Source organism: Mirounga leonina, unplaced genomic scaffold (assembly GCF_011800145.1).
Source record: "Mirounga leonina isolate KUSES-001 unplaced genomic scaffold, KU_Mleo_1.0 Mir_115, whole genome shotgun sequence".
NCBI lineage: Eukaryota > Metazoa > Chordata > Mammalia > Carnivora > Phocidae > Mirounga > Mirounga leonina.
Window position 1 is genome coordinate 1,815,507 of NW_023270268.1, and position 12,977 is coordinate 1,828,483.

At 37.8% G+C, this 12,977-nt stretch overlaps 1 protein-coding gene across 31 annotated transcripts in view; it reads left to right on the forward strand.

Annotated features, from left to right (window-relative positions):
• CLASP2 (cytoplasmic linker associated protein 2) overlaps positions 1 to 7,802 on the forward strand; it is a 184,055-nt gene extending 176,253 nt beyond the window's left edge. For 23 of the 31 annotated variants that reach the window (XM_034991301.1, XM_034991342.1, XM_034991348.1 and 20 more), the window contains 3 exons: positions 408 to 614; positions 2,148 to 2,264; positions 6,070 to 6,361. In XM_034991301.1, coding sequence (XP_034847192.1) covers positions 408 to 614; positions 2,148 to 2,264; positions 6,070 to 6,156 — 411 coding nt within the window. In that variant the 3' untranslated portion in view covers positions 6,157 to 6,361. Of the gene's footprint in view, positions 1 to 407; positions 615 to 2,147; positions 2,265 to 6,069 lie in introns of all 31 variants that reach the window. The other 8 variants (XM_034991333.1, XM_034991443.1, XM_034991364.1 and 5 more) reach the window with 2 other exon arrangements.
• The last annotated feature ends 5,175 nt before the right edge of the window (positions 7,803 to 12,977 follow it).

The following is a 12,977-nucleotide window of genomic DNA, read 5'->3' on the forward strand; positions in this document are numbered from 1 at the left end:
GGGAGTCTGCTTCTCCCTCTGACCCTCCTCCCTCTCATGCTCTCTGTCTCTCATTCTCTGTCTCAAAAAAATAAAAAATAAAATCTTTTAAATAAATAAATAAATAAATAAATAAATAAATAAATAAATAAATAAATAAATAAAAAAGAGAGAGAACACAAAAGAAGGAAGACTATCTGGAAGAAATATTTCTCCCTATATATCCATTCTGGCTTCAGAAGTTACTGACATTTTGCCAATGCTGTTTTATCTGTACCCTCACTTTTTGTGTGTGTGTGTTTACTGTAGTTTCAAAGCAAATTATAGATAACATGTTGTATTGCATATTTCATGAAGTTTGTACTTCTGGGACATATTATAACGTTTTAAAAATTTACTCCAGTTTAAACATTTCCTCTTTGTTTTAGGTGGTAAGATCTGCTGAGGAAGCTGCGTCAGTGCTAGCCACTTCAATCAGTCCAGAGCAGTGCATCAAAGTGCTTTGTCCTATCATCCAAACTGCAGATTACCCAATTAATCTGGCTGCAATAAAAATGCAAACAAAAGTGATAGAGAGAGTATCCAAGGAAACCCTTAACTTGCTTTTGCCGGAGATTATGCCAGGCCTAATACAGGTGAGAAACAAAACTCAGAGGAATAAATTATGATACATTTGGGATTCGGTTATTTTAGGCACTTTCTAGGCAACAGTAGTGGCATAACCAAGCCTTCCTGCTGTCTTGGATATTCAGAGCAAAGAAAGACTTTCCATAACTAGCTCTGTGTGTGTGTGTTAAATATATACATAACGTAAAACTTAACCATTTAGTCATTTTTAAGTGTGCAATTCAGTTGCATTAAAATACATTTGTGATGTACAACCATTACAACTATCCAGCTCCAGAACATATTTCATCATCCCAAACAGAAACTCTGTACCCATTAATAATCCCCTATTCCCTCTTCCCATAGCCCCTGGTAACTTCTATTCTACTTTTTCTCTTCTGCTTTATAGTTTCCTCATGTAAAAGGAATCACACAGTATTTGTTCTGTTTTGGCTGGCTTATTTAGCGTAATGTTTTTAGGGTTCATCCATGTTATAGCATGTATTAGAATTTAATTCATTTTTTTATGGCTGAGTAATTTCCATTACTATGACTACCACAATTTGTTTATCCATTCATCTTTTGATGAATATCTGGATTGTTACCCTTTTTTTAATAACATAAATACTGCATTGAACTTCCTTATATTTCCTTATATGTATATATCTAGAAGTAGAATTCCTAGGTACTGCCAGATTTCTCTCCAAAATGGTTATGCTAATTTACAGTCACAGATGTAATGTTTTTTTCTATGCACACAAACCTTTCATCCATATAAACATTTAATGAGGTCATATTTTATAACATGCTTTGCTTAATCATAAATTGTTAACTTTTTCCATTCAATAAATTATATTCTATAATGTAACATAATGACTGACTAATATTATGTAGTATGTATAATAAAACCACTTCTGAAGAGAATTAATCATTAATTTCTTTGTGCATCTTTAGTATTATCTTTGACTCTGTTGTAAGCCTAATAGTGCTCACTAAATTGTGGGGTCCTTGAAGATAAGATCCAAATCTCTTCTTTGTACTTTGGTACAAAAAACAGAACATACGTAGTATGTGTATATCATACATATAGTGGGTACTGAATAAATTTTTGCCAGTTGAATAACTTAGAGTAATGGTAGGGATAGGACAGATGTTGAGCTTAATTCAGCCTGAATTATAGGAGTACCTTGACTGCCAGGCCCAGTTTTACTCTGTTTAGATTTTATTCAATAGTGAAGCGCTCTTGGGCTTCCTACAGCTGAATGCTTTAGCAGGGCTCATCTGCAGACTTTACAGAGCAGGTTGGCAAAGGGGCAGCTTTCCAGGCTAAATAAGGTAGAACCTGATAAGGAAAGCTAATAGTGGAGTGGAGGTGTGAAGGGGAAGTGGAGGGAGAGAAGGGCACGTTTCTGCCGGGAAAGGTAGGGAGGTTAACTTCAGTCAACAAAGCTTCCTCTCCCTGCTACGCCTACAAGCTCATCTCTGAGCCACATCTTCTGTCCATTTTGGAATGGTACTTTTTCAGATCCCGCAGGAGTGCTAACAAGGACTTTTCTCCCTAGGGTTATGATAATTCAGAGAGCAGTGTTCGGAAAGCTTGTGTCTTCTGCCTGGTGGCTGTTCATGCAGTAATTGGTGATGAACTAAAACCACATCTCAGTCAGCTCACTGGCAGTAAAGTAAGTAGTGATGCTTTGTTCTAAAGGTGGTGACTTTGGTACATTTTTCAGATTTAGTTCTTTGTTGTGTTAAAGGGTAAATTTGTTACTCAGCTTTGAACAAGTCAGGCCTTGAGCATCCAACTCATTTCTCCCACCTTTTGAATTTTAACTGTTTCTACTTTCACATTGTTCACTCAGGTGAGGTCAAGTAGGGTAGGCTGCTCTGAAAGAAATGCCTTCAGCCAGTGGATTCCTTTCCCACCACCACACCCAAATCCTCACCCCCAAGGACTGTTTAAGAATAAATAGTGGCTGGGGCGCCTGGCTGGCTCAGTTGGTGGAGTGTGTGACATGTGTGACACTTGATCTCGGTTGTTGTGAGTTTGAGCCCCACAGTGGGTATAGAGATTACTTAAATACATAAGTACATAAATGAATATCCTTTTTTATTTTTTAAAGATTTTATTTATTTATTTTTTTATTTTTATTTTTATTTTTTTTTAAGATTTTATTTATTTATTCATAAGAGACAGAGAGAGGCAGAGGGAGAAGCAGGCTCCCCGCTGAGCAGGGAGCCCGATGCGGGACTCGATCCCAGGACCCTGGGATCATAACCCGAGCTGAAGGCAGATGCTTAACCATCTGAGCCACCCAGGCGCCCAAGATTTTATTTATTTATTTGACTGAGAGAGACACAGCGAGAGAGGGAACACAAGCAGGGGGAATGGGAGAGGGAGAAGCAGGCTTCCCGGCGAGCAGGGAACCCGATGCGGGGCTCGATCCCAGGGCCCTGGGATCATGACCTGAGCCGAAGGCAGGCGCTTAACGACTGAGCCACCCAGGCGCCCCATGAATATACTTTTTTCAAAAAGAATAGTGGCTTTATATATTCATGGATTACTTTATATCTCCCAAAATGTGGAACACTTGAACATTTCTTTAATTTTCCCCTGTGAACTATGATAATCAAATATTTGCTGTCCTTAAGACTTTAAAAAAAAACAACCTCATTGGGTGGCTGTAGTTATCCAGTGAGATCCCATCCGTGAGAAGTTGATCATGTATTATTGTACTCTATGGAAGTGTTCCCTCAGAATTCTTATGTTGAAATCCAATCCCAAATGTGATGGTATTAGGAGGTGGGCCTTTGGAAGATTCTGCCTTCATGAATGGGATTAGCATCCTTATAAAAGAGACCCCTGAGATCCCTTGCCCTGTCTGCTATGTGAAGTTACGGCAATAAGACGGCTGTCTGTGAACCAGAAAGCGGGATATCACCTGGATCTTGCACTATCCAGTCTCCAGAGCTGTGAAAAATAAATTTCTATTGTTTATGAGCCACTTAGTCCATGGTATTTTGTTACAGCGGCCTTGATGGAATAAGATGAAATGTTGATACTAATAATAAATATAAATCTATTTACCCAAGAAACATTGGTCAAGCACTGTCTGTACATCAGACATTGTGCTCAACATTAAGACACTGATCCTGTTTTCCCAGGACTCACAGGAAGCCAAGAGCCCAGTAAAATGATGACAATCTTTATCCTTACAATTGTTTTCTACCTTTATGAAAAGTTTGAGACAGAATAAAGGAACAAATGGCCAAAGCTTAAAAAAAAAAAGACTTAAAAAAAAAATAGGGGTGACTGGCTGGCTCAGTCAGAAGAGCATGAAACTCTTGATTTCGGGGTCATGAGTTCGAGCCTCACATTGGGTGTAGAGATTACTTAAATATTAAATAAGCTTAAAAAAATGTTTTAAAGACATGGGGCGCCTGGGTGGCTCAGTTGGTTAAGCGACTGCCTTCGGCTCAGGTCATGACCCTGGAGTCCCGGGATCGAGTCCCGCATCGGGCTCCCTGCTCGGCAGGGAGTCTGCTTCTCCCTCTAATCCTCCCCCCTCTCATGCATGCTCTCTCTCTCTCTCTCAAATAAATAAAATCTTTTAAAAAATAAAAATAAAGACTTAAAAAAGAGTCTTTCCTCATTTCTTTGATACTATCAAACATTGAAATTTATTCTACAAACTGAGGATAAACTATGATTGTTGAATTGTTGCTTATGAACCAGTTTGCGGGAAACACTCATCCTCATCTAAACAGTTTCCCAAACCCTCACTGTTGTCATTACTATGATCAAATTTATTTTTAAAATAGCAAAAAGGTGGAGAAAATACCTATAAAGCTCAGGTATGCACCTTACATTAAATACTTACGTGAGTTATAGATAGAGCAGTGGTTCTTAACCCTTTCTGAGTTACAAACCACTTTGAGATATGGGTAGTATCTCATCCCAAGAAAAATAAATAAATACAGAAAATTTTACACATAGTTTCAGATGATTCATTGAGTCCCTGAATCCCATGGACACCAGGTTAAAAACCCTTGAATCAATGAGTTAATGTTAAAAAAGCAAACTTTCAACAGCACAGTTTTCTTTTTCCTTTTTTTTTTTTTTTTAAGATTTTATATAATTATTTGACAGTGAGCGAGCACAAGCAGGGGGAGTGGCAGACAGAGGGAGAAGCAGGCTCCCCGCTAAGCAGGGAGCCTGCCGTGGGGCTCAGTCCCACGACCTTGAGATCATGACCGGAGCCAAAGGTGCCAGACAGGCACCCCTCTTTTTTTTTTAAGTAAACTCTACACCCAGCTTGAACTCAGGAGCCCCACATGCTCTACCAACTGAGCCAGCAAGGCGCCCCAACACAGTGGTTTTCAAAGAAAAAAACTCTTCACTTTTATGATAAGCTCAGATTGTGTCCTGATAATCCAGAGATGTCTAGAAGAATTAAAATTAAGTACTTTGTCAAGACTCTTTTAACTCTAGGAAACTGAGGGCTGCTGGAGCTGAGGTTGGTGGGGGGATGGGGTTACTGGGTGATGGGCATTAAGGAGGGCACTTGAAGTAATGAGCACTGGGAGATGTATGCAACTGAGAAATCACTAAATTCTACCCCTGAAACTAATAATACACTAGATGTTAATTAAATTGAATTTAAATAAAAATTTTTTTAAAAATTAAGTACTTTGTCAGAGTACTAGGCATATGAAGACCATAGGTAGGTTAAAAAATACTTGGAAATGACATTAGATGAAAAAAAGTAAAGCACAGAATTGTGTATGCATTGATTAAAACTTTATAAAAGTATGATATCATCTAGCAAAGACTACAAATTGACACAGAGAAATCAAGAACATTCTTGGAGGGCAGTGTTATAATTGTTTAAGATCTTGGGTCCTGGAACCCAAGTGCCTAATTTCCTATCCTGGCCCACTTCTTACCTACCCCTGTGACTTTAGGCAATGACTTGCATGTCCTTATATCTTGATTTCCTCATCTATAAAGTATTGTTGAGATAAAAAGAGATAGTGTAAGGTAGTTAGCTTATTATGTAGCACATGGTGCTCAAATGTTTATCCTTATTGTCTTAATGATGACTTCTTTTTTCTAAGTTTAAGTTTTACATGCTATCACTACAATATTTTTTGAAAAGGCATATTAGAATACTCAGTCATCAGGGGTACCTGGCTGGCTTAGCCTGGTAGAGCATGCAACTCTTGATCTCAGGGTCGTGAGTTCAAACCCCATGTTGGGTGTAGAGATTACTTAAATAAATGAATAAATAGAATACTCAGTTGTGAACAGACTTGAGACTTGAATTTTTTTTTTTTTTGGTAATTCTTAATTATCAACAATAACTTGGGTGTAACTTAGTCTAAAATCTCTCTTTTTAAGTTCATACATGTATATAATTTTTTTAATGAGGATCTTACTATAATTTATAATTGGCTCAGTGACATACATTTGGCTTGAATCTACAGATGAAGCTACTGAATCTTTACATCAAACGTGCACAAACAGGTTCTGGAGGAGCTGATCCCACTACTGATGTTGCTGGACAAAGTTAGTGAAGCTGATTAAAGTGAACCACGGCCTCTCAAAGAAAGGACAGACAGACCACACCTCATCAATGAAAGGAAATTTTCAAACACATCTTTTGGAACTTACCATCTTTCCCAGTTTTAGTTTTTTGTTTTGTTTTGTATTTTCTGTAAGAGGGCTATCCTCAGTCTGCATGTAACTTTTATGATAGTTATTCCAAATTCAAGAAGAAGCAGTATTAACATCAGTTGATCAGTACAAAGTAATTTTTAATCGAATTCATTTCACATGTTTGTACTTCTTTGTCTTCCCATTAACCTTTGCCAGTGTTATGATTGTATAAATTTTTTTAAATGCTGGTTAAAGAGGAATGCTTAAAGCTTTAAAAGTTTAACAGTCTAAAACATTTTTTTTGCCTCTATTCAAATGCAGAATAATATTTTTATTGCTACTTGGAGTTTTGTTCCGTATCATGTCCTATGCTAGAAATACTGAAATGATGTGAAACAAAGCAGGACTAATTTGAACTACAGCTGGACTCTGTTGGTGTGATGGTGATACATGTCATTAGTTGCAATTTCTTTGGGGTGATCTGTAGTTTAAAACTAAGACCTCAGAGAAAGTGCTACAGAATCAGCCAGTTCTGTAACACTGATACTGCTTATTGGTTGTTGATCTTGCCATCTTTATTTAAAACCATGTCCCCTCTAAGATCCCTTAAGACAGCTGCACCAAATCATCTGCCTGTTGTTTTCTTGATACTTATTAAGATAGAAGGTTTTATTGCAGGGTTTTTGGTTTGTTTATCTTTGTTGTGAATGATGCTTTTTTCGTATTTATTAATCTCAAATTCACTTATGAATAAACTTGGTAATGGAAAGAGACAAAAAAAAAAATCAAGTGCATGTGTGTCCTTGACCGTCTTCTGTTTCTCATTTAATAAACAAACTTATTATTGAGACATGGGAGTCAACCAGCACCTTTTCTTTAAATGGTGGGACCTGGTTTCCTTTTACCATGAAATTGTCTTACTTGAAAACATTGATCCTGATGAGAGAGAAGATGGTACAAGGCTATTATCTTTGTGTAATGGACTTAAATTCTCTACCTCTTCAGGGCTAATCCTTATAACTGAGCTGCTGCCTGTAGTATCTTTTGGGAAACTACTTCAAGGGTGATTTTCTGTTACATTTTAACAAATTTTTTTAATCACCTTTTGCTACACCTATTCTTTTCATGTGCAGCCAACTTTCAAAAATTACCAGTTTGGTGAAAGGCAAATTAGATCATTCGGAACCAGGATGCTAATGATTTCTCATCTTGACTTTTTTTAAAATCCTAACATGAAGTGAATTTGACTGGAAAGGCAAATAGCTATTAGGGAAGCAATTTGCTATTGTTACAGAGTTATCTGTACTTTCTTTGTTTAATTGAAAAAAATGTAGAAATGTATGTAAAGAATTTAAGACAAGAGTACTGGATGGATGATTTGTCATAGGCTTTTCCCTTCGTTTCTGTTCTAGCAGCAGGAAAATAGTTTCTCTATATCCCCTCCCCTTTACCTGTAACAATTTTGTTTTCTACTGTTAATTACATTGTGTATTTATAGTTCTATGCTTCCTGTTGTGCATATACTGGCAATAAAACTGTACATAACATTACTTGAAAAAATTAACAGTGTTTATCAGTTGTTTTTCTGTCTCACTCTGTGAAAAGTCACTTAGCTCCTAACTAGGTTTTTAAAAATATTTCAGAGGTCCTATATTAGTGCTAGTCTCATGAATTTTATAAGTGCGTCTGAGGAAAACATTTATCAGGATTAGCCTCCACAGTCAGATGGCTGTATATGCATGTGTATGACAGCTTATCTTTTTTTTTTTCCTAAGATTTTTATTTGTTTGATAGAGCACAAGTAGGCAGAGAGGCAGGCAGAGGGAGAGGGAGAAGCAGACTCCCCGCTGAGCAGGGAGCCCGATGTGGGGCTCGATCCCAGACCCTGGGATCATGACCTGAGCTGAAGGCAAACGCCCAACCAACTGAACCACCCAGGAGCCCCTGACAGCTTATCTTTAAGAAGAAAAGGCATTTTATTTATTTATTTTTTAAAGATTTTATTTATTTATTTGACAGAGAGACGGTGAGAGAGAGAACACAAGCAGGGGGAGTGGGAGAGGGAGAAGCAGGCTTCCTGCCGAGCAGGGAGCCCGATGTGGGGCTTGACCCCAGGACCCTGGGATCATGACCTGAGCCAAAGGCAGCCGCTTAACCAACTGAGCCACCCAGGCACCCCGAGAAAAGACATTTTAAACATTGAATTCTTCTCAGTTTCTCAGTTATGTTTTATATTCCATGACCTTTTGTGTGTTTTATAATCATTTTTAATCTAAATATTGATTTAATTTTGATCTCTGCTTTAAGATCCTTCTTTAATTACTGTTGACAACTAAGTACTTTGATGTAAGCTGAATAATAACTCTACTTGAAAACTTAGATCAAGCACCTGGCATCTAAAGACAGGCATTCAAATGAACTGAGTAGTGAAAGAGTATGGTTTAATGTGACTAAGTGAAAGCTAATATATAAAAACATGAAAAAAGATTTAAAATTCTGTAATTTTAGGGGCGCCTGGCTGGCTCAGTTGGTAGAACATGCGACTCTTGGGCATATATATATGTACATATATATATGTATATATATATATATATATACATATAAAAAAATAAAAATTAAAATCTATAATTTCAGTTAATGAGGCTTTAAGAAAGTTATTACTGACTATTCAAATTTGTTCGTTCCAGAAATATATTTAGGTGTCAGCCATTAAAAACTGGTGGTAAGGGGCGCCTGGGTGGCTCAGTTGGTTAAGCGACTGCCTTCGGCTCAGGTCATGATCCTGGAGTCCCTGGATCGAGTCCCGCATCGGGCTTCCTGCTTGGCAGGGAGTCTGCTTCTCCCTCTGACCCTCCCCTCTCTCATGTGCTCTCTCTCATTCTCTCTCTCTCAAATAAATAAATAAAATCTTAAAAAAAAAAAAAAAACTGGTGGTAAGTTCCTGGTTAAATTTTTTCTTTCCGCCTTTCATTATCAGTATCATTCATTTACTGCACTGCTCAGAACTAATTAAAATCACATAATTCCTGAATATAAACCATATTTGTTTCTTGGAGGTTTTCAAAATCTATAATAGCCTTCTGCCATTTTCAAATAGGATGTGGTTTGAACCTGAGGTTTCAAATTTGGAGTATATTTACTGTATTCCTTCATATTCTATCTTGTAAACTTTGAGTCAAATGACTTTTCACCAAATATGTCTCCAATAAAAGACTGGAATCTTATCAAGCCAGAACTGTTTATAAATTCAAGTGTATCTTAAAATTATTAATTGAGAATAGCATTTACAGGAAATAGAAATGAGGATTGATTGATACATTACTCCATAATACATGAGGGCTTTTTTTTAAGCTTAACCTTTGACATCTTTGCTTCCTGTGTTGTTTAGGTTTGTCTCATTGCAATTAATCACGTACAGTTTTACAGCTATGCAAAAGAGAGAATTAAGCTTAAAAATGCTATCGGTGGGACACCTGGGTGGCTCAGTCGTTAAGTCTGCCTTTGGGTCAGGTCATGGGATCGAGCCCTACATCGGGCTCCCCGCTCAGCAAGAAGCCTGCTTCTCCCTCTCCCACTCCCCCTGCTTGTGTTCCCTCTCTCACTGTCTCTCTCTCTGTCAAATAAATAAATAAAATCTTTTTTAAAAAAATAAATCTTATCAGTTAAAAAGTTATCCACCTCCCTTTTTTTTTTTAAGATTTTAAGTAATCTCTACACCCACCGTGGGGCTCAAACTCACAACCCCAAGATCAAGAGTTGCATGTTCCACTGACTGAGCCAGCCAGGCACCCCAAAAGTTATCTATCTCTATAGAGCAGAAATAAATTACATAGAAACTAGAAAAACAGTAGAACAGATCAATGAAACCAGGAGCTGGTTCTTTGAAGAAATCAATAAAATTGATAAACCTTTAGTCAGACTAATCAAGAAAAATAAAGAACTCAGTAAGATCACAAATGAGAGAAGAGAAATAACCAACACCACAGAAATACAATCATAAGAGAATATTGTGAAAAACTATACCAGCAAATTGGACAGCCTACAAGAATTGGATAAATTCCTAGAAACATAACCTGCCAAAACTGAAGCAAAAAGAAAAAGAAAACTTGAACAGACCGATAACCAGCAAAGAAACTGAATAAAAATCTCCCCAAAAACAAAAGACTAGGACTAGATGACTTCACAGGCGAATTCTACCAAACATTTAAAGAAGAGTTAATATCTATTCTCAAAAATTCCATAAAACGAGGGCACCTGGGTGGCTCAGTCGTTAAGCGTCTGCCTTCGGCTCAGGTCATGATCCCAGGGTCCTGGGATCGAGGCCCGCATCGGGCCCCCTGCTCCGCAGGAAGCCTGCTTCTCCCTCTCCTACTCCCCCTGCTTATGTTCCTGCTCTCACTATCTCTCTCTGTCAAATAAATAAATAAAACCTTTTAAAAAAAAAATCCACAAAACAGAAAAGGAAGGAAAACTTACAAATTTATTCGATGGGGCCAGCATTACCCTAATACCAAAACCAGATAAAGACATCATGAAAAAAGAACTACAGGCCAATATGAACATAGATGCAAAAATTCTCAACAAAATGCTAGCAAACTGAATTCAACAATACATAAAATCCTTTACCACCTTGGGTGCCTGGTTGGCTCAGCAGAGCGTGCAACTCTTGATCTCAGGGCTGTGAGTTCAAGCCCTATGTTGGGCATGGAGCCTACTCTTTTTTTTTTAAGATTTTATTTATTTATTTGACAGAGAGAGACACAGCGAGAGAGGGGACACAAGCAGGGGGAGTGGGAGAGGGAGAAGCAGACTCCCTGTGGAGCAGGGAGCCCGATGTGGGGCTCGATCCCAGGACCCTGGGATCATGACCTGAGTTGAAGGTAGACGCTTAACGACTAAGCCACCCAGGTGCCCTGGAGCCTACTTTAAAAATAAGAATCATTCACCATGATCAAGTGGGTTGCAAGCATGGTCCAACATTCACGAATCGATCAACATGATACATAGAGAAAGGATAAGAACCATAGATCATTTCAATAGCATTTAACAAAGTACAACATTCGTTTGTAAAAAAAACTCTCAACAAAGTGGGTTTGGGGGGACATACCTCAACATAATAAAAGCCATGTATGAAAAACCCACAGCTAACATCATCCTCTGGGGAAAAAAACTTTTCCCCCAAAGGTCAGGAACAAAACAAGGATGTCTACTCTCACCATTTTTATTCAACATAGTACTGGAAGTCCTAGCCACAGCGCTCAGACAAGAAATAAAAAGAATACAAATCAGTAAGGAAGAAATAAAACTTGCACTATTTGCAGATGACATGATACTACATATAGAGAACACAAAAGACTCCACCCCAAAACTGCTAGAACTGATAAACGAATTCAGTAATGTCTCAGGATGCAAAATCAATGTACAGAAATCTGCATGTCTATCTACCAATAATGAAGCAGCAGAAAAGGAAATTAAGAAAACAATCCCATTTACAATTGCACCAAAGAGGTAAACGATCTGTACTCTGAAAACTATACAACACTTACGAAAGAAATTGAAGATGGCACAAAGAAATGGAAAGACATTCCATGCTCATGGATTGGAAGAACATTGTGAAAATGTCTATACTACCCAAAGCAATCTACACAATTAATGCAATCCTTATCAAAATACCAATAGCATTTTTCAGAGCTAGAACAAACAATCCTAAAATGTATATGGAACCTTTACAAAAGCCCCCAAATAGACAAAGCAGTCTTGGAAGAAAAAAAAAAAAGTAAAGCTGGAGGCATCACTATTCCAGACTTCAAGTAATATTACAAGGCTGTAGTGATCAAAACAGTATGGTACTGGCACAAAGATCAATGGAACAGAACAGAAAATCCAGAAATAAACCCACAGCTTTATGGTCAATTAACCTTCAACAAAGCAGGAAAGAATATCCAATAGGAAAAAGTCTCTTCAACAAATGCTGTTGGGAAAACTGGACAGCAACATGCAAAAGAATGAAACTGCAACACTTTCTTATGCCATACACAAAAATAAACTCAAAATGGATTAAAGACCTAAATGTGAGACCCTGAAACCATAAAAATCCTAGAAGAGAACACAGGCAGTAAGTTCTTTGGCATTGGCTGTAGCAACATCTTTTTAGATCTGTCTCCTGAGGCAGTGGAAACAAACACAAAAGGAAACTATTGGGACTACATCAGAATAAAAAGCTTCTGCATACCAAAGGAAACAAAACTGAAAGACAACATACAGAATGGAGGAAGATATTTGCAAATGATATGTCCAGTGAAAGGTTAGTATCCAAAATATATAAAGAACTTATAGAACTCAATACCCAAAAATCAAATAATCCACTTAAAAAATGGACAGAAGACATGAACAGACATTTCTTCAAAAAAGACAGATGGCTGGGTGCCTGGGTGGCTCAGTCGTTAAGCATCTGCCTTCGGCTCAGGTCATGATCCCAGGGTCCTGGGATCGAGTCCCACATCGGGCTCCCTGCTCAGTGGGAAGCCTGCTTCTCCCTCTCCCACTCCCCCTGCTTGTGTTCCCTCTCTCGCTGTGTCTTTCTCTAATAAACAAATAAAATCTTAAAAAAAAAAAAAAGACAGATGGCCAACAGACACATGAAAAGATGCTCATCCTTACTCATCATCAGGGAAATGCAAATCAAAACCACAATGAGATATCCCCTCACACCTCTCAAAAGGGCTAAAATCAACAC